This window comes from Fusarium tjaetaba (genome assembly GCF_013396195.1).
Source record: "Fusarium tjaetaba strain NRRL 66243 chromosome Unknown NRRL66243_c0000031, whole genome shotgun sequence".
In the NCBI taxonomy this organism is placed as follows: Eukaryota; Fungi; Ascomycota; class Sordariomycetes; order Hypocreales; family Nectriaceae; genus Fusarium; species Fusarium tjaetaba.
In genome coordinates this window covers 1-26533 of record NW_023501227.1, presented here as the reverse complement: position 1 = coordinate 26533, position 26533 = coordinate 1, and the positions used below count along the sequence as shown (strand labels likewise).

Below are 26533 nucleotides of genomic sequence, written 5' to 3'. Positions count from 1 at the left end.
TTGGGTGTTGTTGTGAGGATGTGAGAGGGAGGAGGGGAGAATGTGAAGGAGAAAGAGGTGGTTGTGGTGGGTAGATCGGGAATAACGGAGTGGATGAACAATAAAGTCGAGCACTTGCGGATGATGATTTGAAGCCCGTGATAGCTACAAGACCAACCAACGCCACGACAAAAGATGAAAAGATCAAGACCAAGTAATACTAATCTCTTCTAAATAAAAGAACACTTTTTCTACCTCTAATTTATTTATTGATCCCGCTGCTGAACCATCATGACAAGAAATAAAAACACCAACTCGATGACCGACCGGTTACCGACCACCAGCTCCAGTAACCGAGCAGAACAAAATTACAAGACCCTTATAAATGCTTGACAAAAAACGCAGCTTACAAGTTGGAGACTGATGGCATGTCAGCAGAGCCTTGGTTAACAAGAAGCATTGCCGACGAATTGGCCAATGGGTGAGCTTCGTACGGCAAACAGTCGTGAAGCTGATTGGTTGAGATGCATGTTTGAGCCGTGGCATTCGAGTCGGTTCATGGCGGGTTTCCTCGGTTGGAGTCGCCATGATAACCGTGGGATTTGGCTTGTGTCCCTTGGAAATGGAAGAAATTCAGAGAATTGTGTGCTGAAGGGGGAATCTGCTAATGCAACTAGAGTTTTTGACATATCTGGTCTATTAATCTATATTTATATACTGCTGTGTCTGTAGATACTGTCGTCTTCTCCGCACTCACTGCGTCATAAGAGTTCAGTTCAACCCCGCATGACAAAATAAACGTGCAAACCACCTTCAGAGGCTCTCGTTGGATGCCCCCCGCTCCCCCGGCTGTTACCCCAGATTCAACCAAAGACACCCCCACCTACCGCTTCAGCTCGTTTACCACTGGGAACCCTCGGCCCAACTCCCTCCTCATACTTGATCTCTTCTACTCCTCTATTTGATCTTCTTCTTCTTTTTTTTCTTCTTCTTTCCTTACTCCAATCCTCTCTGTATCTCATCACAATGGCTCTCAACTTGACATCCTCCCGCAGGGCTCTGGGCTCCCTCAAGGTAAGCTTCCAAGCTAACTCACATGTAAAAACACCATAAACTCACACTTCGCAGCCCCTCACTCGTGCCGCTTTCTCAGGTGTCCGCGGCTATGCCACCGCAGAGCCTGATCTCAAGGCCACTCTGCGCGAGGCCATCCCCGCCAAGCGCGAGCTCCTCAAGAAGGTCAAGGCCCACTCCAACAAGGTCCTCGGCGAGGTCAAGGTCGAGAACACCCTCGGCGGCATGCGCGGTCTCAAGGCCATGGTCTGGGAGGGTTCCGTCCTCGACGCCAACGAGGGCATTCGCTTCCACGGCCGCACCATCAAGGACTGCCAAAAGGAGCTGCCCAAGGGAAAGACGGGAACCGAGATGCTCCCCGAAGCCATGTTCTGGCTGCTCCTCACCGGCCAGGTTCCCTCTGTGAACCAGGTCCGCACATTCTCTCGTGAACTCGCGGAGAAGGCGCAGATTCCAGAGTTTATCTCAAAGATGCTTGATAACTTCCCCAAGGATCTTCATCCCATGACACAGTTCGCCATGGCTGTTTCTGCGCTCAACTACGAGTCCAAGTTCGCCAAGGCGTATGAGCAGGGTCTTAACAAGGCTGATTACTGGGAGCCTACTTTTGACGATTGTATCTCGTTGTTGGCCAAGCTTCCTACCATTGCTGCCAAGATCTACCAGAATGCTTACCGTGGTGGTGGTGCTCTGCCTGCTGAGGTTGATCTTGAGCAGGATTGGTCGTACAACTTTGCTGCTATGCTTGGAAAGGGTGGAAAGGAGAATGAGAACTTTCAGGATCTTCTGAGACTCTACCTCGCTCTTCATGGTGATCATGAGGGTGGCAATGTTTCTGCCCACGCCACTCACCTTGTCGGAAGTGCTCTGTCGGATCCTTTCCTGTCTTACAGTGCTGGTCTCCAGGGTCTCGCTGGACCTCTTCACGGGTAAGTATCTCTCTCTCCTCACAGTCTTGAGTATCTACTAACATGCCTCAGTCTCGCCGCTCAGGAGGTTCTCCGATGGATCATCCAGATGAAGGAAGCCATCCCTGCCAACTACACCGAGCAAGACGTCAACGACTATCTCTGGTCTACCCTCAACTCAGGCCGCGTCGTCCCCGGCTACGGCCACGCCGTCCTCCGCAAGCCCGACCCCCGCTTCGAAGCCCTGATGGACTACGCCGCCGCGCGCCCCGAGATCGCCAACGACCCCGTCTTCCAGCTCGTCGAGAAGAACAGCCGCATCGCCCCCGAGGTCCTCAAGAAGCACGGCAAGACCAAGAACCCCTACCCCAACGTCGACAGCTCCTCTGGCGTCCTGTTCCACCACTATGGCTTCCACGAGACGCTGTACTACACTGCTACCTTTGGCGTCTCTCGTGGTCTCGGACCTCTGGCTCAGTTGATCTGGGACCGGGCTCTGGGTCTGCCTATTGAGAGACCTAAGAGCATTAACCTTGAGGGCATTCTTAAGCAGGTTGAGGGTCAATAAAAGGAGAGATACCCAGAGAAAAAGGTGGAATGATCATATAAGGGCTTTGAATGTATATAGCGTCGTGACAGAGTAGCCTATGATTGACGATTTGTTTGACCAAAGCTTGTCTCCACGATTGTGATGTTTTGTGAATCGCATGTCTCATTAGTCCAATTCTCTCTACTCTCTTCACTTTTGTAGTCTATGATCCTCCAATATCTGTCTATGCCAATACCTTCTCTAGATGATCAAAGTACAAATCATCCCTCAACGCTTTACCATTAAAAAGCCCCTCGTACGGAAACGGACTCGTCTCCCCGGTCTTAACATATCCCCTTCTAACATACCACTCAATCAACTCCTTCCTCGTCCAAATGACCGTCATCGTCATGATCTTGGTTCCCCAAGTCCTAACCGCATAATTCTCCGCATACGCGAGCACCTGCTTTCCAATGCCTCCAGCCTGAAGTTTCGGCGACACGGCAAAGAGGCCAAAGTAAGCGCGCTCCGAGTCCTTTTGAACAACTTCACAGCATCCGACGAGACGGGGATCGCTGTCGCCTTCTGGTGTTGATGTTCCAGATGACGAGGGGGAGGAAGTGAATGCAAGAATGACTGCGCCGTTGGGGTCGGTGATCTTGGCGAGGAGATCGGTGGGGGATATGCGCTCGTCGGCGAGGAGGTCGGCCTCTGTTGTCCAGCCTGCGCGGGAGTCGGGGCCGCGGTAGGCGGACATTATGAGGGCGCGGAGAGGGGTGACATCTTGTGGTGTCGCGGGGCGGAATGTGAGAGACATTGTGGGTGAGAGTTGTGAATAGCTTCAGTTGGTATGAGATGAGATGTTGTCGCACTCGCAGACTTGAAAGAAAAATGACACTTCAGTTGAGATGAAGTGTATGTGGCAGTTGACGAATGCTTGCTTGCTTGCTTCAATTGAGAGGTGTATGGGTTTGGGAGAACAATGTGTGGAGATCAACTGGACTTGTCGAATATTTAAGATATTTAGCTCCGATACAGGAGAACCCTTTTCTGTCACAATCTTTAACCTGCATCGGCAGTTTGCGACGGTCTCTGTCGCATACGCCCTGAAAACGACTCAATTGACATTTTTGCCGTGCAACGTCAAGCCATGCATCGTTTAACTTTGACAAAACGGGAGTCCATGTGGATCAATTCGGTTCCATTGAACTATCCCGTTTTGTTAATTCTATACGACAGCCCTACGGCACCAGTCTTGGTGATGAACTGTATGGATCGTCCGCTCAGTACAACGTCGACCATGAACCGATCGCGGAGAATTAAGTAATAAAGTTGAGAAAGTTTCAAGTTTACAATGCATGTCAATTGATCAACGCCAAACCTGCTATAAATATCCCCTGTTCCTGTGTAGGTTTTCTACAGTATATATAAAACTCTGAAACCAAAAACAAAAGTGTGTATATGCCATTATAAAAAAAGAGAAAAAATAAGAAATATCTGGGAAAAAGAAAACACGACTCTATGTTTTTTTTAAACCCGGTCTAGTCTAAGCAGCATCTTGAGCTGGAACCTTGGAGTACTTGGCAGCGCTGTACTCGAAGCCCTGGTTCGTCGTGTCCTCGCCGGCGCGGTACGACATGAGATCGTGGTTCTCGGCAGCAGCCTGCTTGGCCTCGCTGGCACCGGCGGCGCGTTGACGCCAGAAGTAGAAGCCTAGAGCTCCGAGACCGATGGCTGCGGCGCCGATGCCGCCGGCGTAGATTCCTGTCTTTGTGCCGGCGGGGAGGGCTTCCCATTTCTCGGAGGTGGTCTTCTCGGGTTCTTTGTAGAGAGCATCGAGGGCGGTTGAGTTGCCCCTGGTAGTGGTTAGTATGAGATGCAATTTTGTGGGTGGGGAGTGGCTTACTTGACGATTTCAATGCTCTCCCAGCTTCCAGACTTATCGCCGTAGACGTACTCTTTTCCGGTGCTGGCATCTTCGACGTAGACACTCTTGACGTGCATGGTATAAGGGCCCTTTCCGTAGTCGGTATCTGTAAATTGTCAGCACAACTCAAGGTCTTCAGAGACACTCAAACTTACCACCACCAGCCCATTGACGAGTTCCCTCAGGCATAGTAGGATCACCAGCAGCCCAGATTCCAATGCTCAGTCTCATGGGTGTCTGAGGATAACTATCCATATCATCCTTGGCAACAACCGTTCGCACATTCTCTCCATCAATGTACCACTTCAACTCATCCTTCGTCCACGTCGTCGTATAGTTATGGTAATCCTCCTGCATACCACCCTTGACATAGTGCCACCCCGCCTTGGTAAAGTCCTCAACACCCTTTCCGTAGTAGTTCGTCGAAGCATGGGTGTCGTTGGCGCCCAGGATCTCCCAGTCGACCTCGTCCAGATCGTCGCTCAGCCACATCATGGAGCTGATGATTCCAATGCCGGGAGCGGCCTTCATGACGAGTTCGGTGCGGCCGAAGAAGAAGTAGAAGGCGGTGCGCAGAGTAGGCGAGTCGCCCTGCTTAGCGACGGTGAAGCTTGCGCCGTCGTTCTCATCGTATGTGACGCGTCCGACGTGGTTGTCCCAATGGTCGCTGGAGGGCGTGTCGTTGAAGTGCCAGAGATAGCTTGTTCCAAAAGCCGGGTTGGGTTTGCAGTCTGTTTCGTTGAGAGGGTTGCAGTCCGAGGTTGTCTGAGCAGCCGCGAGGCCAAAGATGGCGGCCGCGGGGAGAATGTATCGCGAAAGCATAGTGAGTGAGTTTCAGCGTCTATCGAATGAAAACGAGAGGGAAAAAGGAATGAGATTGAAGAAGTGAGTCGAGTCTGTCGAGATGAAAGGAGTGAATGGGTGATGAAACGAATGAAACACCCAAGGATCAAGCAATATGAGATAGACAGAGACAGACAAGGAAAGAAGAACAAACTCAAAAGGAAAAAGAGGAACTTTGTTTGATCTACCTACTCAAAGAGCATGTATGAAATAATGAGAGAAAAATGAAATGGAGAGAGAGCGAGAGAATAAAAGCGGCAAATGGCAGAAAAGGAGACCACTCAGTACCGAGGATCCATTCTCGCAGGCCAGGCCAAGGCATGACAGGGCTCTCAGGAGGCCATCGCCAAAACCTCTAGATCGAATGGGCCTTGATTAATTTCAGACCACTCACAAGGCCTGTATCCAAACTGCGCCGGCGTGTCACTGTCGCCTACTAGGGGACATGCGACGCGCCAAGACCTGGGCGGGAAGGGCTTTTTTCTACAAGGGTTGTATCTGTGTGTCCATGGCTTCTTCGCTGAAATTAGAACCAGGATATAGGACGGGCTAACGAATTGGCATATCCACTTGAGATATCTTGGCTGAATTGAAATTTGAAGAACAAGAGAAGCTGTTGCTAAATATGAACATGAACATGGACGTAGATCGACAGGGGCAAAGGGGGGACGGCAAGTGGGATTCTTTTTATTGGCGCTTGGTTCAACATGCAAGATCTGGAAATTGGGACTAGACTGACTAGACTACGTTAGAGGTAACTAATGCAGCGGGAGGCTCTGCATATTCGGGTTCGGGTTTAAACTTTTTGAATTCATGATAACCATAACATAAAGGATAACTCAATTTGCACACTCATTCTCGCAATGTTCTCTCCGAACATCAGTTAATGTCTGATACATTAATCTTGATCCTTGCATTGCGGATTTAAAGTACCCCATTACAAAGGCAAGGATCCTCCGGTCAGTCATTTATCTTGGGCTATAGATAGCCCACCCCAACCTTGATCCTTAGTCTTAGGCCTTGCTGGCAAACTTGGCTTTCACTCTCTTGCTCGACTCGACAACTAGGTCCTCGTCGTAGATCTTCAGGACGCTGGGGTTCTTGCTGATGACCTGCGCCCACTTGTAGAAGTTGGGGGTCTCTTTCTCGAGGCGGGAGGGGAGATTGGCTGGTAGGAGGCCGTGCTTGGATGATGATAGCAGGCGAATGACGAATGGAGCTACAAGGACCTGTTTCTCGTTAGCCACCTCCTCATCAACATCGTCCAGGGCATTGGTTAGGTACCTCTGCAAAGGTGAGCTTATCGCTCCCGTTGAAATAAGGCGCCGCATTCTTGAGAAGAGGCTCGACCTCCTTCACAATACCAGCAACGGCATCATCCACAGCCTGATTAACCTCGTCCTCCGTCTGAGCCCTGTAAATAGCCTTGCCGATATGCGCCTGGACCTTGCTCGAGTACGCATCAGCGAAGAAGGCGATCCTCGCTCTGGTCAGCGGACCGTTCTTGTCCGTGGACGCGGGGAGGAGATGGCTGGGGTGCGCATCGGCGAGGAACTGAGCTACGATGGCGGACTCGGTGATGGTCTCGCCGTTGTAGATGATTGTTGGGACGAGGCCGCGCGGGTTGATGGCCAGGTACTCTGGGGTTCGGGGGGTGCTGAGATCAATGATGTTCTCTTTGACGGGGAGACCAAGTTCGGCGAGGGTGATGTGGGCCCTGTGCGCGACTGCGGGGGGATGTCAGCGGAGTGCAATATGATGAACGTGATATGATATGGTATGCATACAAGGGCACGCGTGGTTGGTGTAGAGGGTGATATCTGCTTGAGGTTGAGAGCCCATATTGACAGCTGTGTTGATACGTCGAGTAGTAGTAATTTGTTTGGTCAAGTTGTTTGAAAAGAACAAATTCTTAGCAGGACCTGTTGCAAGTCTTGTAGTAGTAAACAACCCCGCCATTTCTCTATGTACGGCAGTTCGGGAGGAGGCAGCAAATGCTGCATTATTAATTCAATCGGCATTTCGCAATATTGCACCATCGGCTTTTGGATACATCCGAAGCGCGAGTAGTGGTTGCGTCATTTCGGGTGAATTGATTGATAAGGCGCGCGGGGTTGACGCATCTTGTGTAACTTTCCTTTTCGTGCTTGATGTTGGTTGTGAGGCTTGAGGATTTGGTGTTTTTGGTACTGTGGTTATTTCCTGATGGAGTAATTGATGATGGGATTGATCGTCGTTAAGATTCTGACGTGAGACGGGAGACGGCGCCGCACTAAGAGGCGTAGGAGCAAGAAAACATGAGACTTCAGAAGAGGACGCCAAAATAAACTTAGAAGAGATTCACCTAAATTTAGGCTAAATTTACCTAAATATATTCATCACTTAGGGTCACCTCCTCTAGAAGGTGTAGGGTGAGGCTGGATTTGGACGACTTGCGACGACAGCTCGTGAATGAGACGACGGAATGGGCTTATCTGGGATGTTTGAGAAAGGTTGGTGTCTCGAAGGAATATTATTTGACGTTTGTATACTTTTTTTCAAAGTTCTAAGGTTTGGAAAATAACCTCATGCGTTTTTAGTAGACACTTGGTTTACATGATGTTGTTGCGACGGACAGCTGGACAGCTTCACAACAAGGCAAACACGTTCTGATTCTGTCTAGAAATGATATCCCGAATGTGAGACCGGAAATATCAAACTTGCTTCTTCCTTGAGAGGGCGATTTCTATGATCTGAAGTAATCTCTCAAAAAGGAAGAGTATCCAACTGCTGCAGTGATTTAAGGTCACAACCTAACTTAGGGAGCCAACAGATCCAAAGAACTTGTCGTTTACCGTATTTTCCCAAGCTTCCCATACAACGGAAATCTCGCATTTGAATCAAGGATCCGTGAAAGATGATCAGAGACGAAAAGGCATCTGCATCATGCTCAAAGGATTGTGAGGCTGTTTAAAGGGAATATGGCAGCGAAAACACCATCAATGACAACTAAGCCATCATGGATGGGTACGACCAAACACCCATCACCCAAAGAGAAGCCTACCATATCAGGTAGAAGCTGCGCTGTTAGTGACTCTAATATGTGAATGCGCACGTCTGCACCTTTACTAGTGACGGCCAGCTGCATCTGGCACTGCCGGAGGCCCTCCACTGACCAAACACTGCCAACACTGACCACAACAAGCGAACCAGACTCAAACGCAAGGCAGTGAATCATAAGGCAGCAAGAAAAAAAACTTGCTCCCAAATCCTCAAGCGCGCGCGCGCTTACGGACTCTTCTCTCTCACTGTCTCTCCAGCCTTCATCCACACATCGCACTCTCAGTTTCACCTCGCAATCACTGCTCGTACATCACCCATCTAACTCTTTCTTATTAGAAACAAGCTAACAAGTTTCACCACCAGGACATACCAGAGACAACTAGATTTCTTTTCCGCTCCCTATCATGGCGCCCAGAGGCGGTAGAGGTGGCGGTCGTCCTCCTGGCCGACAAAGCAAAGCCAACGGCAAGAAAAGCGAGAACCAGCCATGCTTCCAATTCCAGAGGGGAAGATGCAAGTATGGAAGAGACTGCAAGTTCTCCCATGATAAAGAAAGTACTGGCAATGAGCGTGCTGCACGCCCTGCAGACAATCACCTCGACGCTGAAGCTCGCGAAGAGTACTACGACTGGAAACGCCTCCTGCGCAGTAGCCCATACGACTCCTTTGGATCCGAACGAACTGAAGAAACTATTAAATTCTGGGAAGGCGCTCTTGGTATCCTGGATGGCGATAGCCAGGATCAACATCACGTAGTCGCCAAGGAACTTGTTCAAGACAAGTTTAACGGCCCCGAATGGATCGATGTCACTACCAAAATGACTTCTTTCACCTCAGCATCAAGCTTCAAATGTGCTGAGAATTTCCTCAGAGTCATTGCTCATCCTGCTCTCACCCCGCTGTCCATCAGTGCTTTTGTTGGAACCATATACGTGCTCTTCGGTGGCACGAGTGGGCAACAAGGCATTGAGTTCTTGTCCCGGATGTGCACCAGTATCTCAAAGACCATCGGCGGAACAGTTGGTACGCTAGATCCCGAACTCCATGACCTTGTCGATGTCATATTGAAGGCGCTACACGAACTTCTCGTCAAGACCAGTCGAACTCGGTTCTGTGATGGTTTACCCAAGCTCATTGGGCTGCTGGACAACATTCTTGCTGTGGTTGCTCAGCACGTCGCTGGGGCTTACCGCGATGGGCTTCAAGGTCGCTTGGACATCATCAAGAGGATTGTTGATGGGTCAACTGCCCGCGTAGTCGCTACTAAGCCCACAGCGGATGGTAAGAAGAGAGACAAAAACTCAGTCGCATCATCTTTCCCGCAGGAGGTAGCCATACCAGGTGGTAGACACGACAACGACTTCGCTGAGATCTCCGATGTCTCCATTCTCCCAACCCAGGGAGAAATCACCAGCGAGCATGAGGAATACCTTCCGTCTACCAACTTCTTGCACCCTCATGTCTTGACAGATCCTATGCAGCGGTACATCGACTCGACATTCCGCCTCGTCAGACACGATACATTGGGTCCAGTGAACGATACTCTCCGAGATATTTTTGCTTCTGACAACCTGATGGTCGGAAGAATGACAGACAAAAACAGCCAAGCACAAGTCTACACATCAGCAAGGTTCCGTCGAGTCGCTATCCACGAGCGACATGGATTGGAGGCGATTGTATCCTTTTCCACACCGTACTTCATTCGCAAAAAGTCGTCTGCGGAGCAACGCGACTGGTGGCAGAGATCTCCTCGCCTGGGTGAAGGAACGCTTGTGTGTTTTGTTACTTCGGAGGGTGAACACAAGAGGATCCTCTGCTTTCAAGTCACCACCAAAAGTACACAATGGGACCACAGGCGCCCTGACACGAGCAAGAGCAGCCTTGTCCCACATAATATCGACCCAAGCATCACTGTCAAGCTTGCGACACATCAGCAAAGCGACTTGGCTCTGCTTCTTCGACTGTTCCAGGACAACACCACGGGCGTTTTGGTGGACTTCAATGGTGTCATCCCTGACACGTTCATGCCCATCCTCAAAAATCTGCAAAAGATCAAGCGAGAGAATCACATCGCGTTCCATAACTGGATCTTACCAACCTCTGGCGAGAACAACCGCATGCCTCCGCCACTGTACGCCCGAAAAACAGGATTTGTGTTTCCACTCAGTTGTATCGCCAAGGACAAGGACGTTAAGCTTGATCTGGATCCTTCCCTCGCGTTGAAGGACATCGATCTGAAAAAGATCGAAGATGCGACAGGCCTCGACCATGGCCAATGTCTTGGTCTGGTAGGGGCCCTCACAAGGGAGTATGCACTCATTCAAGGTCCTCCCGGAACAGGGAAGTCCTACCTCGGAGTACAGCTCGTGAGAACTTTGCTTGCAGTGAAGAAGGAGGCGAAGCTGGGTCCGATTCTAATCATGTAAGTTGGCAAGCAAGTGTCTGAGTTTTACTAAGCTAATATATGTGGCCAACAGCTGTTACACGAACCATGCTCTGGATCAGTTCCTGAAGCATCTGCTCGACGTCGGAATCCAAGCCATCATTCGGATTGGCGGTCGCAGTGTCACGGAAGAACTCGACAGCAAGAACCTTCGCGTCGTCAGCAAAGAAACTCAAAAGACAGGAGTAGAAAGAAGTATTCTAGGCGAGGCTTATAGTTTACATGAGGCCTCGTTGGAGTCTGCTCAACGATCGCTGGGGCCTTTGTTTCAGGCCCGTAAAGGGCCGAGTTGGGATGGATTGAAACGATATTTATCGCGAAAACATCCCCGAATCTACAATCAGTTTGAGAGGTACGATGAGGACGGCTTCGAAGTCGTCACCAAAGACATCTTGAAATCTTGGCTGGGAAAACGGCCGAAGCAGATCGCAGTTGAGCCATCGACATGGAGAAACATCATAGCTCGAGCGGAGACCAATATTGGCTTGCTTTCTTCAGAAGAGAAATGGTTCATTGTTGAATACTGGCTTGAGCAACAACACCAAGCACAAATTGCGCGACTTTTTGAGTCTCTGGACGACGCTGAGGAGAAGCGCAAGACCATCCAGCGAACACATGACGCCGTAGATCAGCGAACTCTTGCACGAGCTGATGTCATTGGAATCACCACCACATCCCTAGCAAAGCAGATTGAAATGCTACGGAGTTTGAAGATCAAGTGTGTCATGTGTGAGGAAGCTGGCGAGTTGAGAGAGGCTGATATCATCTCTGCCCTGATGGAGAGTGTTGAGCACTTCATTCAGATTGGGGACCACAAGCAACTCCGACCTCAGATCAACAACTTTGAACTCAGTTTGGAGTCGTCTTCAGGCAAGTTCTGGCAACTGGATCGAAGCCAGTTTGAGCGACGGGCGGTGGGCGAACCGGGTCTTTCACCAGCACCATTCGCACAGCTTAACGTTCAGCGAAGAATGAGACCTGAGATCTCTCAGCTCATCCGCCGAGTTTACCCCAATCTGCAAGACCATGAATCAGTTTTTCACCTCGACGATGTGGTAGGTTTGCGTAAGAACCTATTTTGGCTCGACCACAATTACCCAGAGGACTCGGGCGGAGATGGAACTCGGGTCAAGTCGCACAGCAACATCTGGGAGACCAATATGGCGACGGCATTGGTCCGCCATATAGTTCGACAAGGAGTGTACAAGCCTGAGGACGTCGCCCTCCTTACGCCATACACGGGCCAACTTCAGCAGCTGCGAGCTGCTCTCGGCAAAGACTTTGAGATTTGCCTTAGCGATCGAGACATGGACCAACTGGCGCATGAAGGATTTGAAGATGAAACGGGCCAAGGATCATCGGGCACTCAGAAGATGATTGAGAAGAAGCAACTTCTTCAGACCATTCGGCTCGCTACTGTTGACAATTTCCAGGGTGAGGAAGCCAAAGTTATCATCGTATCCTTGGTTCGAAGCAACGAGCAGCGTAAAGTGGGATTTCTACGTACTGAGAACCGCATCAACGTGCTTCTCAGTCGAGCGCAACATGGAATGTATCTTATTGGCAATTCTGAGACGTACCTCAATAGGCCAATGTGGGCTGACGTCTATAATCAGCTCTCGCAAGCCGGTTCAGTTGGGAAGGAGATTGAGCTGTGCTGCCCCCGACACAAGGATCTTCAAATCACATGTGCTGAACCGGAAGACTTTGCCATCAAGAGCCCTGAAGGTGGTTGCACATTCACCTGCTCTCGACGACTTGAACCATGTGGGCATCAGTGCCCAGCGCGCTGCCACTCAAACGCCATGCATGACGCTTTCTTCTGTCAACAGCCTTGTCCTCGCGGCCGAGACACCTGCGATCATATGTGTCCCAAACTATGCGGAGAACTCTGTGGCCCTTGCAGGGTTCAGGTTCATGATGTTGAACTTCCATGTGGTCATATTAAGCAAAGTTTGATGTGTCACAAGAAGCTAAACTTGTCTTCGGTGAAGTGTACAGCCAAGGTTGAGAAAGTCGTCCCTGGTTGTGACCACACTGTCACTGTTGAATGTTGGGTCGACGTCAAGGAGCCAAACTTCACTTGCTCTACCCCTTGCCCTGAGATACTTCCATGTGGACATCAGTGTACTGGAACATGCAGCAGCTGTCGAAAAGCGGACGGGTCTTTCGCCCATAACCCTTGCACCAAAGTTTGCGATCGCCCCTTTGGCTCTTGTAACCACAGATGCCGCCAAGTATGCCATGGTGGTAGTTCCTGTGGTAGCTGTACTAAAGCATGTGAGGTAAAAGCCATATTTCCCAGTTTGAAGTATTCACTAACAAGTGCTAGGTTCGGTGCCCTCACTCCGCTTGTGCCTCGTCATGTAACAAAGCATGCGCTCCGTGTATCGAAAAATGTACTTGGTCCTGTCCACACCAAAAGGCTTGCTCCATACCGTGTTCAGCACCATGCGATCGACTCCCTTGCGACGAACGATGTACGAAGAAACTCGAGTGTGGCCATCAATGCCCAAGCTTCTGCGGAGAGGACTGCCCGGTTGGATACTGTCAGGAATGTGGCGACAAAGGGGATGCTCGAGTCGATCTCCTGGAGTTCTTGTCATACACTGAAGTGAACCTTGACGAAAGTCCTATCGTTGTACTTGGATGTGGCCATTTCTTCACTGGCGAGACTCTCGATGGTCTGGTCGGACTGGATGAGGTTTATACAAGGGACAAAGATGGCAACTTCAGCGGCTTGAAGGATACCACTGGGTCTCTTTCCCGAAAGGTTCCTTTTTGTCCAGACTGCAAACGGCCCATTCGGCAGTTCGCCACGAAGCGATACAACCGGCTCATCAACAGGGCTGTGATGGATGAAATCTGCAAGCGCTTCATCATCAGCGGGCGCGAGGCCCTTAAGACGTTGGAGGACCAGCTGCGGTCTGAGGAGAACAACCTGAGCGAAAGTCGAAAGGCTCACCCAACTATTGCAAGTTGGCCTCAGCAACTGTTGACCAAGAAGAGACACCAACGACTGAAGAGACTCGGGGATATGTCCAAGGACCTGGTAAAGAAGATGGGCAAGGAACACCAGCCCACCAAAATTCTCATCGACCGGATCGCGACAGCTCGTGTCCGTGCCACTGGTGATCCAATGTCTCTCGCAGTACAGATGGAGGCTATGAAGCTATCACCGCCAGAACCAGACAATCAAATCATTCTCGGAGCAAAGTTGCTTATGTTCAAGGCCGAGGAAGTGCAGTTTCAAGACTCGGTTGCACTCCTTCAAGCCTGCAGAGGCAAAGTCAATGCCACTGTGATCCAGGGATGGCTGAAGGATCATCCCCTTTTGGACACCATTAACTTCTTCATCGCCTGCCACCATCTCATTAATGAAGCCAAAAAGGCAAACCTTCCGCGAATACTTGCTTCGGCGACTCTATGCTATGCCAAGGTATCTCAGCTGGCGACTTGGTGTGCGCAGACGCAGGACGGTACTACTGCCCCAACACCTGGGGATGAGAGTGTGAAGAAGTACGTTGACAGGGCGAAGAAGCTTCTTGAAGATGCGCTGCTTCAGTGTGGGGATCTTGGGGACAGTGAGGAGGTGAAGGAGCGCCTAGAAGAAATGTCGCGACTCTTCGAACCTTAGTACCATGCTGTGACTCCAGAGGAACTGGCGTCGATCAAATCTGCCATGGTCAGCGGTCGTGGTGGCCTGGCCACTCACTCTGGACACTGGTACAATTGCGTCAACGGCCACCCTGTAAGAACGATCCTTGGGACTTATGACTTCTGCTAACTTTTGGATCTAGTTTGCGATCGGAGAATGCGGCATGCCAATGGAAGTTGCTCGATGTCCTGAGTGCGGAGCGCCTATCGGGGGTACCGGCCACCGACCTCTGGAGGGTGTGTCTCGTGCTCATAACATGGAAAACCGTCATTAATTATGAAGGATTGTTGCCTTTAGTGGATGATGGTAGAACGAACAGAGTCAATTCATGCCCTTGAGTGCGTGGCAGTGAGATAAGTCCATATGGATGGAAAGAGGACAATGGTGGGAGTGGACTGTGAAGCTGAGAACATGCGACAGTAGATTTGAAGTCATCTTGATGTAGATTGTAGAATGAAGGAGTTCTGTAATATCCTGTATTATCGTGGTGATTCTAAACTGCTTGTGCAATATTTGGTGTTTGAGTTCATGGACAATACTGACATTTTATCTACACACAATTTACCTGCATGCTATGGTTTAGACAACGATCTTGCTATCAAGAAGTCATCTGGTATTCAACATATCACTATGATTAATATAAAATGGATAAGGCAAATCGGTATTGTGAAAGAATATCTGCTTAAACTAAAACGCTGCTTCGTAACTCCTAATAGCTCCATCGTGTACTTGTGCTTTTCTTCTCATACAGTCATAACACAGAACAAGATTACTCATACAGTCTCATAACTCCAGTTTCTTTTGCTTTGATGGACATTTAGTATCCGTGGCCTGTCTCTCTGTCAGCATCAAGTTCAACCTCACATCACCAAGAAAACTTACGTCCAAGAGATCGTCCCATCTTCGACATCTCCTTAGCCTGAGTCTGCTTAACCTTAGCCCTCCTCGAATCCTCCTTCGCCTCAACCTCCAACCTCTTAACATGCTCCCTCGCCTCCCTCACACTCAATCTAGCTTCTTCCAGCGCACGATCAGCCTCACGCTCCGCCCTCTCAGCATCATGGACTCGCTCCCTGGCCTCAAGAACAGCAGGGTCATGCTCGTTGCGGTTTCCACCTAGACGAGACAAGAAACCGCCGCCGTTGGAGGTACGACGAGATGGAGAGCGGGATGATGAGCGGGAGTGTCGACGGTCGTAGGAGGATGCTGAACCGCGGGAGTGACGGTGGTGAGAGGAGGATGTGGATGTTCGTGTGGATGTGGGCTCGTGGCGGGATGAGGAGGAGAAGAGGCCGTGTTTGCGGGGGGGTTCCTCGCGGATTGGCTCTGGGGAGGGTTCACGACGACCAAAGAGACCCATGATGGTGATTTATGTGATAGTTTGGGAGTAGTGTAGTGTAGTGTAAGTGGTAGTGGATATAGTGTAAGTGATCAGTGGAGATAGTTCAGTGTAAGTGATGAAGTGGATAGATACAAAAGAAGCTTTTCACAAGAATCTAGGCGTCTCTTGGCCCCTATTTCTACTCTCCCCCATCCCTACCTCTGATGCCATTCCCAACCACGATCGCCCAAACTTCAAACCTGCTTTATTACCGTGACGTCAATGCATGCGCGCAGGGTAGCAAGGGTACCAACCAATCACGAAGCAGAGATGACGGTATCAGTGGCGTAGACGGTGATGACATTCAGAGCATCAAGAGATGAAATTATTGGTGTAAGAAAGATGATCAATGCCTCTGATATCATACCAGCTCAAGGTGAGGGGTGCAAGCTGAGAGGAATGTAACACGGTCTGCCAAGATGTGAAAGAATTCCAAAGTGTCGACGTTGCAGGTTTAGAGTTTATCAACGGTTACACTCCGCAACTTAATTGAACTGTCATCATCAATCTCAGACGGTAGCCTACGATCTCTGTGGATCAAAAAAAGATCTACAGTCCATCTCCTTGGCCTCGCTCTCTGTTGATATCTCATCATGATCCCTCATCAGCGTGGCTGTGCACTTTTGCCCCTCAAAGTCTCGGCACATTGGTCTCACCAAAAGACAGAGTGACAACAATCTCATAAAGAGACACGCTAAATAAACAATTGAAGAGACAAAAAACAATTGCCGTGAGGTAGACATGAAATAAAATAAAGTAGTTGTAGCTAGAGCGTGACGAAAATGACTTCCTTAACTTGAGTAGTCTACTCCTCCCGCTAATTTACCTCGCATTCCCGAGCGAAAAATAGCCTGCAAGTAGTAAATAGCAGAGAAAAACAACGCAAAACACCATGATTCCCTATGTGCTTTATGCCGCACGATATGTACACTGAAATAACCCATAGCGGGCCAAAAATAAACCATGGGGAGCCGAATAGAGTCCACATCCCTGCTTTCGTTCGACCACATTCGACGAATGATGACATAGAGGTTGTGGTCTTCGTATTCGACACCTTATTAATAAACGCTCGTATCGTATCATGTTCACATAACCGTGCATCCGCCCTCCTCACGATCCTTCTTGACGCTGAGCGCAACGCGCGCCGCCTCGGTGAAGGCCTCGTTGACGCCTCTGTTCTTCATGGCGGAGCACTCGAGGTACCGGAGGGCGTTTATGCGGCGCGCCACCTCGAGGCCCTGGTCGTAGTTGATCATGGGGCGCTTCTCGCGGGGCTCGCCCGATTCGTTCTCCTCCTCCTCGCCCTGCTCGCGGAGGTCGCACTTTAGTGCTACGAGGACGAGTTTGGTGCCGGGGCAGTTGTCGGCGATCTCGCCTACCCACTTGGATTCGACGTTTTCGAGAGAGTCTTTGCTGTCGACGGAGTAGCAGAGCATGATGAGATCTGTGTCGTCTGGCATGTGTTAGTCTGGTTGGGGTTAGTAGGTGTCGGAGGTAGGTACCGTAGGATAGGGAGCGTAGTCGGTCGAATTCTTCCTGGCCTGCTGTGTCCCAGAGGGATAGCTCGATGTGCACATTATCGACAAAGATGTCTGCGTTCGTTAGCGATGCGTGTACGCAGAAGAGCCGAGTATCGTACCGTGGACGTAGTTCTCAAAGACGGTGGGTTCGTAGACAGTAGGAAAGTAGCTATAATCAATGAGCCTCTCTCTTTCACATGCATCTCCTTCAAAACATACCCTCTCGTAAAGACGTTCAACAGCGATGTTTTTCCACAAGCACCATCACCCCTAAATCAGATCAGCGCAATGCCCTCCCATCGTTCATCGTATGTTACGCACAACAACACCAGCTTTCGCTGCACAGTTTTGGATCCTCCACAAAGAGCAGGCATTCTGACAAATGTGATATCAAATCGTAGCTACGCCGTAGTGTGTAGAAGAAGAGGGAAAAAAGGAAAGACCGTTGTGGTTTTTCGCGTCGCTTGAAATAAGTTGAATCTCGGTTCCCGTGCAGGGCCCTTGCGTGCGCAGATCGAATTCGGAGGCGAGAAAGAAACCGTTGGTAGATATCGATAGACGGCAAGGCGAATTGATTCCGTTGGATGTACGGAGTAGGGGTTAAGGAAATGAATGGTCGTTTTTCCACGTCGCGGGAGAGGAATAGAAGATGCAAGGTTGTGAAATGGAATGGAAGTTGAGGTCAGAGAGAGGCCAGCGCAAGGGAAAATGGGGAGCACTGGAACTCTAGGCCTTGGGGCAGTGGAGTCGACAGCGAGGAAACCGAGCAGGGATTGTTTTCGGCGCCTCTTGAGGGGATATGCATCAGCATGACAGAATAGCCCCGCCCATAACCAGTGTAAGTTAGGGGACTTGTTTCTGTCGCTCTTTAAATGTGTCCCCTTTTTTTCTGCACATCCTGTGGAACCACTTTCTCTTTTTCTTTGCAGTAGCGTCGACCCGTCACGTTAATTGGCTCTTTCACCCGGTCGCTACCAAGATTGCCTCTTTTAAGGTCCCCGGTTCAATTGCATGCGCCAAAGAGGGTTAAGGCTAAGGCTCCGAGTCTTTAATTCGATAGTGTTTGTTCAATGACAACGATGTTACGTCGCGAATAACTAATCATGACTTGTGAACATTAGCGAGAATGTCCTCTGCATGAGTGAGAAGCGGTACCTGAAACTTGTACCTGAATTTGAGTTAAGTGGACGATTCATGGTGGCTTTGCGACTGAATCGTAACCTGAAAGTGGCTTCGTTTATTTCCGCCCGCAGAGGGTTACTACAAGTAGGTATCACGCGGAAGAGGCGATAATTGCAACACTGAAAAAGCCAGCTTGTTCAATATTGGTAAACTGCTTGTTTCTATTATAACCTTGATTCGGTTCATGCCGATAACTCAACCTGACTGTCCAATCTAACCTATGTCGTTCAAAACGTAAATGTGCAACTCAACAGAGGCCGCCCACTGTAAAATCCATTTCTAATCTTCGTCCCTTTGATATCCCCGACGCGATCCGCCCATACGGTCCGCAAGACCCTTGTGGCCTGCTTGTTGATGTAGCTTGTTCACGAAGCTGCGATCGCCTACGCGCTCACGAGCTTTGTCGTCTGCTTCACGAGCCGCTGCCTCCTGTTGTTCCAGTGCCGTAAGACGCTTTGAGCGATCTTCATCGAGCTCTGTTGCTGCAGACTGCATGGCTGCTAACTTGCGCTGACGTTCTTCCTCCTTGGCTTTATCGTCTTCTTCGTTGTATCGTGGTCGCCTGTCGCGAGAATCGGGGTAGCTTCTTCGGAAATCCCTTCGACTTTCGCGGGGGCGCTCGTCGCGTGGTCGATCATGGCGGGAGCGGTGCTCACGCCTAGGTTCTCTATCCTCTGAATCATCGCGTCTTCGTCGCGAACGATCTTCTCGACTATCGTCTCCGCCTCGCCTGTGCCGATCTTCTCTCGAATCATCACGACGTCGTGGACTTCGCGATCGCGAATCCGAACGTCGTCGTCTGTGATGTCTATCGTCAGGGTCTGCGCTGCGATGACGATGCCTCCTTCGATGCCTGTCGTGTCGATCTTCTCTCCTCCGTGACTTTTCCTCCTTCTTCTTCTCGTCGTCGATTCCCATCGAGGACAGTAATTGTCGGCGCTTGATCGGGTCGTTCATCATGGCTTCGTAGGCAGCTTGTTCTTGTCGCTTGATAGCCAACAACGGATCGTCACGAATCTTGGCAGCCGTATCCCTCGCAGTATTCGCATTCTGCAGCGCCATGAAACTCTCGGCCCCCGCTTCTTTCTCCAACTTCTTATGATCTGTGCCCTTGATAAGGTGGTCGATACGCCGCTTGCCCAGCAGGTAGGCTTCTGATTCTTCTGTCGTGCCGCCTTCTCCGTCGTTAGGGCCCTGGTACATCCAGTCAACGCGATCAACGCGCTTTTTCCCTCCTGCAGCCTCGAGCTGTCGTTGGACTTCTTCATTTTTGCGTTCCTCTTTGATTTCCTCGATGCGTTGTCGTGTTCGCTTGCGCTCGGCCAGGGACTTTTGCTCTTCGTCCCAGACGGCCTGTTGATTGCGCCGCAGCGCGGGATGGAAGGATTTCTTCAAGTTAAGATCGCCTCCACCCATTTTGACGGTTCTTTTGCGTGTAGGTTGGGGAAGAAGGGGGACGGAATTTGGTGATGATGTGGAGGGGGGAAGTTGGCTGGTTTATGTATGGAGTATGGTGGCAATTGTAGGTAGGCAGCTGGGCAAAAAAGAGTGAGTGCAGGGACCCCATATTTATTTTTATCCTCGAAACTTTACTTAGACCAATGATCAGACTTCAGAAACTACTGTACTCACCTACCATAGACTTATCAGAGGACTCCCTGATGAGTATATTTTGACAATTTCTATTACAGCCTCAATTTTTCTTGCTCCTTGAGGTTACCAAGCTTTTTAGTATTTGTATCAGTAAACTCAACAGCGAGACTACTGTACCCAGCCGACACATCAGTGGTCAAACCCAGACAAAGTTCATCTGCCTGAATGACTCAATATTGGCTGCCTTCGAGGCAAGTCATGCGACATGGTGTACGCGCTCCCTCAGACACAAGCATAGCCAAATGTGTCTCTTGTAGGACGACTGGTCTGCTCGCCCATGCCATCCACAGTCATGGACCTTCCCGTGGCACTGAGTCCCATGTCATCTTCCTAGTCCTCTCTGCTGCATCGATCGTCAGGCATAAAGCATTTATTCACTTCGTATAGACCATCATAAAAGTAGCGTTCTAGTTCATTTCCTCTTTTATTGTACAGTCGTGTCTATGATACCCAAAATATCGTAACACGCTAACTTGTGTAATCGTACATTTCCCCGTGTTGCTTGTGTTCGAACTCGTGAACTGCAAAAATCGAAGAGCAGCCTAGTGGGAGAAGTATTTTAGGTGCGGAATGAGAGAGAGTTTATAGGTTCTAGGACGGATACCACTAGACCACTCTTCGACAAAGGCAATTGAGTGACTTTGGTATATGGGGGATGTGTAGTCGTACCTCGTCTCCCCCCCCGTTACTTGTCGGCGCAGTGTTCGAACTCGTGGACTGCAAAAAGCAAAAGTCGAGGGGCAGCCTAGTAGGTGAAAGTATTTTTAGGTGCGCAATGAGAGAAGGTTTGTAGGTTTCAGGATCGGATACCACTAGACCACTCTTCGACACAGGTAATAGAGTGCTTTTGGTATATAAGGGGTGCGTAGTCGTACATTTCCTCTCGTTCGTTTCCGTCCCCGGCTCTTTTACCAACTGGCTCGCTTCACACCAGGTAAGTTTCCAGCCATAGCCTCCATTCGGAAATTGTACTACATCCGTCAGTCCAATCCTCAACTCCCCGTTCTTTGACGGACTTACTCGAGTCATCTTGAAGTCACTCAACACACCACGTCCTTGACCACCCATGATACATCTGTTTCGGATCTGCGTTGGTCGAGTGTAGCAGTGCATCTGTGTCAATTGGAGCTGTGCCTCGGCGCGGACTCGTGGTGGGAGGGTTGTGTTGCGGATGATGTATCGGAGAGCTTGTCTGTTGGCCTCGAGTTAGCCTTTTCCTCGTCGTAGATGATGGTTCGTTTTGTTGTGCGGCTGGCGGGGAAGAGTTTGCGTGCGCACCTCTCGGTCTCGTGGGCCTCAAAGACCTTTCGCTTTGTGTGGTCGCGCAGGGTGCGGACGTTGACGAAACAGCCCAGATCGAGCTTCTTGGCGCGGAACATCGACATGATGGGCGGTTTGGACGGGGATGTCGATGATGAAGCTGTCGGGAGATGTGGAATTGGCAATGAGCCAAATTCAAGATGGAGGGAGTTTGGGCTGCCGAAGATTAGCCGACCCTCTCAATTCTGGGCTGTCCCTCCAGGTTGGAAGTCAACACAATCGGCTGGACTTGTCGCAAGTATTTCCAAAGTGATTAATTAATTAATGGGCCAATGGTGGCTTGGATTACCTTAGTTCTCTCGTCAAATTCTTTTGTCACTATTGACATGTTTTATCTGCAGCTTCATTAACTGCTTTTTAGGCCCACCAGTACGGGCGCTGACTCCAACTCATTCACTCACCCAAAGCGCAATGTGCAAGATCTCAGCATTGACACAGACAGTTGAGCTTGTACGGCATTGTTCTGAAGCAAACATATCGTATCAATAAGAATTAAAAAGCGAATGCTCATAGCGAAACCTCTAGGGTTATTTTACTTATTACTGAGTGCATATCGCTCTGTACCTGATCTAAACCTCATTGATCTAGGGTATCCAATGTGGAGTGATGATCCCCCAACCGCCCAGGGTAAGCTTGGCCTGGAATGCGACGTGACGCAGCCTCTGGTCTTGGTACGATTAGATAACCATGCATCTCCCATAACCCTGAACAATCAGCCTGAATCTCTTCAACAATGGAATTCATGTCTCACATCTAACCGCAATCTTTAGCTGATCCGTTTCCATCATGGATCAAAGCAGGGAGAATCTGCTCAACGGAGCCGACCGTGCTTCTTTTGACACAAGCGACGATTCCGATGCTTACTCGGACATTGACGCAACTGATTATCTCAACAAGAACAAGAATGACACTGCGGTTAAACGGCGTCTACGATATCTTCGGAGCTGGCGCGCCAAGAAATGCTGCTTTACCGTTATTGGCACTCTTGTAGTCGTTTGGCTCGTCATCTCAGCAATTGGAGCATTTGCTTGGAAAAAGATAAAGGTACCGCCCGTTGAGGGAGACTCGCCACCATGGTATCCCAGCCCAAAAGGTGGTTCTTCGCAAAATTGGGCCAAGAGTTATGATCGAGCTGCTGAGCTGGTTAGCAAAATGACATTGGCGGAAAAAGTCAACATCACTACTGGAACAGGATGGAGCATGGGTTTAGCAGTCGGCACGACTGGGGCCGCAAACAACGTCGGATTTCCGGCGCTGGCATTGCAAGATGGACCTCTTGGGATACGGTTCGCGGATAATGCGACTGCCTGGCCAGCTGGTATCACGGTTGGTGCCACGTTCAACAAGAAACTGATGTATGAGCGTGGACGAGCTCATGGCAAGGAAGCAAAGGGAAAAGGTGTCAATGTCATTCTCGGTCCAGCCATCGGACCTCTTGGGCGAGCTCCCGCCGGTGGACGAAATTGGGAGGGCTTTGGTCCAGATCCTTATCTACAGGGCATTGCTGGTGCTGCGACGATCAAGGGAATACAAGATTCTGGGGTCATGGCGACGATCAAGCACTTTATCGGTAATGAGCAGGAGCATTTCCGCCAGGCGTGGGAATGGGGTCTTCCGAATGCCATTTCATCCAACATTGATGATCGCACGCTCCATGAGATTTACGGATGGCCGTTCCAGGATGCTGTCAAAGCTGGTGTTGCGAGTGTCATGTGCTCGTATAACATGGTCAACAACTCGTATGCCTGCCAGAACTCGAAGCTTCTGAACGGTATTCTGAAAGACGAGATGGGATTTCAAGGGTTCGTCATGTCGGATTGGTTGGCGCAGAGATCTGGTGTCGCGAGTGCTCTTGCTGGGCTGGACATGAGTATGCCTGGCGATGGACTCAAATGGGCTGATGGAGATTCTCTCTGGGGTCCACGTCTTACACAGGCTGTTCTGAATGGGTCTCTGCCGGTGGACCGACTGAACGACATGGCACTTCGAATTGTCGCGTCTTTTTACCAACTTGGTCAGGATAAGGACGAGAACAAGGGACCGAACTTTTCATCGTGGACTTATGATAAAAAAGGAAAGCTGGCGCCCGGAAGTCCTTCGCCCCAAGAGGAACAGGTAGTCAACCAGTACATAAACGTACAGGAAGACCACGCCGAGTTGGCTCGTCAAATCGCCATCGAAGGTACTGTTCTTCTTAAGAACGACGGAGTACTGCCTCTGAGCCGCGATGGCAACTTGGCCAACCAATCAGAAAAGAAGAAGGACAAGATCAAGATCGGCATTTTCGGCGATGATGCTGGTCCTGGAAAGGGACTCAATTACTGCCCTGACCAAGGCTGCAATGAAGGTACCCTCGGTTCAGGCTGGGGCAGTGGTGCAGCCGACTTTCCATTCCTCATCACTCCTGTTGAGGCGCTGCGAAAGAATTTCAAGAAAGACAAGGTTCAAGTCACCGAGCACCTCTCCAATAAGATCAAAGACCCCAAGAAGGTTACAGAGCAGGACGTCTGCCTAGTCTTTGCCAACTCAGACGCTGGCGAGGGATATCTGTCGTGGAACAGCGTTCGAGGTGACCGCAACGATCTCAACCTACAGAAAGGAGGCGATGCACTTATCCAGGAGGTTGCAAACCTTTGCGGTGACAGAACGGGCACAACTATCGTGGTCATTCATGCTGTCGGGCCTGTTGTCATGGAGAACTGGATCAACCACCCAAGGATCAAGGGTGTGCTGACAGCTAATCTGCCTGGCGAGGAGAGTGGAAATGCTATCGCGAGCATTCTGTTCGGTGATGAGAGTCCAAGTGGAAAGCTCCCTTACACAATTGGCAAGGCTCTCCCTGATTACGGCGAAGGCGCTCAGATCTTGTATCTCCCCAACGGAGTTATTCCCCAGCAAGACTTCAAGGAGGGACTGTACATCGATTATCGACATTTCGACAAGTACAGCAAGGACCTTCGGTATGAATTTGGCTATGGTCTGTCGTACACCACCTTTGAGTACAAGGACTTGAAGATCTCGGTGAAGGAGGCGGTGGCAGGACTTCCGGCCTCACGCGTATCGTCTACGAGCGCCAAGCCGCCCAAGTTGGATGATAAGATCCCCGATGTCGAGGAGGGTCTGTGGCCTAAGAACATTCGCAAGCTGAAGAAGTGGATTTACCCCTACATTGATTCAGCTGATGATGTCAAGAAGGGCGATTATCCGTACCCCGATGGCTACGATGTTGAACAGCCGCCCTCACAAGCTGGAGGCGAAGAAGGTGGTAATCCCGACCTCTGGAAGACTGTTGTCACTGCGTCGATCACCGTCAAAAACACGGGCTCCATGGATGGCAAGGCTGTTCCCCAGTTGTATCTCTCGTACCCCACGACATCAAAGGTAGACCATCCCGTTCGTGTTCTCCGAGGCTTTGAGAAGGTCGCTTTGAAGAAGGGTGAGAGCAAGAAGGTCGAGTTTGAGCTGACGAGGAGGGACTTGAGCTACTGGGATGTGGAGGAGCAGAATTGGAGGGTTACGGATGGGGAGTTCACGATTGCCGTGGGCGAGAGTTCGAGGAATTTGAAGGCGACGGGTACGTTCAAGTCTGATGGTACCCCAGGCAATTTGATCGCAGAGGGTCAGTAAAATTGTACGCTTAACTAGTCACCTCTTACATGCACATCATGAGACGCAAAAAATGATTCGTTATCGCGATTAATTTCATTACTTTTTTCTTCGAAATCTAATTATACGCCCTCAAGAACTCCACCAAAGCCATCATAGCCATAGCCTGTCCATAAGGCATACTCGTCCTAGGGATATCCTTATAATGCTGCAAATCATGCCCCATACCTGTTCCAAACGACGTATTCAACAACTCTCCCTCCGGGCTAATATTCTCCAAAACAGCCTTGATCGCCTTGACAGCTACCTCAGAGTACTCCCTTCCAATATATCGCTTGCGCTCCGCCTTGAGAATACCATACGCAAAACCCGCTGTCGCACTGGCCTCGACGTAGGAACCCTCTGATTCAGGGACGTCGAGAAGGGTGCTCCATAGGCCGTTTGCGCGCTGTGTCTTTGCAAGGGCGGCGCATTGGCTGTCGAGCGTGTTGATGAGGTGTGAGCCGATGGGGTCGTCTTCCTTGATACCAACGAGTTCGAGGAATTCGGGGATGACGATGGTGACCCAGCTGTTACCGCGCGCCCATCGTGCATCGGCAAAGTTGTGTCCGCCATCCTTGAACGTCCATCCGTGGAAGAACAATCCAGTCTTTGTATCAAAGAGATACTGAATGTGCAGCAAGAACTGCTTCTTTGCTTCAGCGACGTATTCAGGCCGGTTGAGCACAAGACCAATCTTGGCGAGCGGCATGACAGTCATCATGAGGGTATCATCCCAGAGCTGCTGCTCGTTGACCTCAAGGTACGTGATATGCTGGAAACCACCGTACTTTGTCCTGGGGAGGTCATGCATCGCCCACTCAGCCCAAGCATCCAGCCAGGGAAGATACGTAGGGTTCTGCGTCTTTTCATAGACATATGCCAGGGTGAGGAAGACAGCCATGGTGTTGATGTTTTTCCCCTTGTGGCCCTCTGCGAAACGGGCCTGGAACCAGTCTTCGATGATCTTGAGCCATTGGTCCTCGCCGGTCATCTCGTAGTACTTCCATATTCCGTAGAGGCCGATGCCGTGGGTCCACTCCCAGTCGTTCCAGCCTTTTGTGTCGATGATGCGACCGTCTGCCAGGGTCATGAGGAATTCGCCGGTTGTGTCTTTAATGTTGACGAGTTCGTGGATGAGCTGCTGGATCTGCTTGTGGACGTCTTGCGACGCGATGTCGTGTACGTGAGAGGGCATGATGGCGGTATCTTGTTACTACACTGGAAGATCTCAACGACAGCGAAAGAGAGATGAGTTTGCTGAGGATGAATGAGGGTATTCATAACCCCTCGTGACATCCCAATGATTCTCTTGGCAGTCCACATGCTCGGTCCGAAGTACACCGAGGGCGCCTATCATGAGGTTGAAGCTTCATCTCTCCGCACTTTTTGGTTGTGGGGGTGGGGCATGGAACTGGGGGTTGATGAT

The 26533-nt window shown here is 50.2% G+C and overlaps 11 protein-coding genes across 11 annotated transcripts; 3 read left to right on the top strand and 8 right to left on the bottom strand.

Annotated features, from left to right (window-relative positions):
- Nucleotides 1-1005: 1005 nt before the first annotated feature.
- Nucleotides 1006-2529, top strand: FTJAE_1762 (citrate synthase 2; the record flags this gene model as incomplete). The annotated part of the gene is made up of 3 exons (XM_037347885.1): nucleotides 1006-1053; nucleotides 1108-1982; nucleotides 2034-2529. 3 exons carry the CDS (start codon nucleotides 1006-1008, stop codon nucleotides 2527-2529), a joined length of 1419 nt encoding a protein of 472 aa, XP_037211128.1.
- A 205-nt stretch (nucleotides 2530-2734) lies between these two features.
- FTJAE_1761 (murein transglycosylase) lies at nucleotides 2735-3307 on the bottom strand (the record flags this gene model as incomplete). The annotated part of the gene is made up of 1 exon (XM_037347884.1): nucleotides 2735-3307. One exon carries the CDS (start codon nucleotides 3305-3307, stop codon nucleotides 2735-2737), a length of 573 nt encoding a protein of 190 aa, XP_037211127.1.
- A 729-nt stretch (nucleotides 3308-4036) lies between these two features.
- Nucleotides 4037-5239, bottom strand: FTJAE_1760 (glycosyl hydrolase family 16; the record flags this gene model as incomplete). The annotated part of the gene is made up of 3 exons (XM_037347883.1): nucleotides 4037-4346; nucleotides 4397-4523; nucleotides 4573-5239. The coding sequence occupies 3 exons, from the start codon at nucleotides 5237-5239 to the stop codon at nucleotides 4037-4039; spliced, it is 1104 nt and encodes a 367-aa protein (XP_037211126.1).
- Nucleotides 5240-6273: 1034 nt separating this feature from the next.
- FTJAE_1759 (glutathione S-transferase) lies at nucleotides 6274-7102 on the bottom strand (the record flags this gene model as incomplete). The annotated part of the gene is made up of 3 exons (XM_037347881.1): nucleotides 6274-6489; nucleotides 6545-6987; nucleotides 7048-7102. The coding sequence occupies 3 exons, from the start codon at nucleotides 7100-7102 to the stop codon at nucleotides 6274-6276; spliced, it is 714 nt and encodes a 237-aa protein (XP_037211125.1).
- A 1604-nt stretch (nucleotides 7103-8706) lies between these two features.
- FTJAE_1758 (NFX1-type zinc finger-containing protein) lies at nucleotides 8707-14677 on the top strand (the record flags this gene model as incomplete). Its single annotated transcript, XM_037347880.1, has 7 exons — nucleotides 8707-10724; nucleotides 10780-12512; nucleotides 12889-13030; nucleotides 13078-13225; nucleotides 13300-14337; nucleotides 14383-14496; nucleotides 14546-14677. 7 exons carry the CDS (start codon nucleotides 8707-8709, stop codon nucleotides 14675-14677), a joined length of 5325 nt encoding a protein of 1774 aa, XP_037211124.1.
- Nucleotides 14678-15220: 543 nt separating this feature from the next.
- Nucleotides 15221-15763, bottom strand: FTJAE_1757 (GTP-binding protein RHO3; the record flags this gene model as incomplete). Its single annotated transcript, XM_037347879.1, has 2 exons — nucleotides 15221-15234; nucleotides 15286-15763. 2 exons carry the CDS (start codon nucleotides 15761-15763, stop codon nucleotides 15221-15223), a joined length of 492 nt encoding a protein of 163 aa, XP_037211123.1.
- A 1106-nt stretch (nucleotides 15764-16869) lies between these two features.
- Nucleotides 16870-17678, bottom strand: FTJAE_1756 (GTP-binding protein RHO3; the record flags this gene model as incomplete). Its single annotated transcript, XM_037347878.1, has 5 exons — nucleotides 16870-17237; nucleotides 17287-17376; nucleotides 17424-17473; nucleotides 17524-17574; nucleotides 17626-17678. The coding sequence occupies 5 exons, from the start codon at nucleotides 17676-17678 to the stop codon at nucleotides 16870-16872; spliced, it is 612 nt and encodes a 203-aa protein (XP_037211122.1).
- A 1087-nt stretch (nucleotides 17679-18765) lies between these two features.
- On the bottom strand, nucleotides 18766-19902 carry FTJAE_1755 (pre-mRNA-splicing factor CWC25; the record flags this gene model as incomplete). Its single annotated transcript, XM_037347877.1, has 1 exon — nucleotides 18766-19902. The coding sequence occupies one exon, from the start codon at nucleotides 19900-19902 to the stop codon at nucleotides 18766-18768; it is 1137 nt and encodes a 378-aa protein (XP_037211121.1).
- A 1145-nt stretch (nucleotides 19903-21047) lies between these two features.
- Nucleotides 21048-21524, bottom strand: FTJAE_1754 (mitochondrial 40s ribosomal mrp2; the record flags this gene model as incomplete). The annotated part of the gene is made up of 3 exons (XM_037347876.1): nucleotides 21048-21110; nucleotides 21160-21331; nucleotides 21418-21524. 3 exons carry the CDS (start codon nucleotides 21522-21524, stop codon nucleotides 21048-21050), a joined length of 342 nt encoding a protein of 113 aa, XP_037211120.1.
- A 721-nt stretch (nucleotides 21525-22245) lies between these two features.
- FTJAE_1753 (beta-glucosidase) lies at nucleotides 22246-25086 on the top strand (the record flags this gene model as incomplete). Its single annotated transcript, XM_037347875.1, has 1 exon — nucleotides 22246-25086. One exon carries the CDS (start codon nucleotides 22246-22248, stop codon nucleotides 25084-25086), a length of 2841 nt encoding a protein of 946 aa, XP_037211119.1.
- A 97-nt stretch (nucleotides 25087-25183) lies between these two features.
- Nucleotides 25184-26302, bottom strand: FTJAE_1752 (glycosyl hydrolase family 88; the record flags this gene model as incomplete). The annotated part of the gene is made up of 1 exon (XM_037347874.1): nucleotides 25184-26302. The coding sequence occupies one exon, from the start codon at nucleotides 26300-26302 to the stop codon at nucleotides 25184-25186; it is 1119 nt and encodes a 372-aa protein (XP_037211118.1).
- Between the last annotated feature and the right edge of the window lie 231 nt (nucleotides 26303-26533).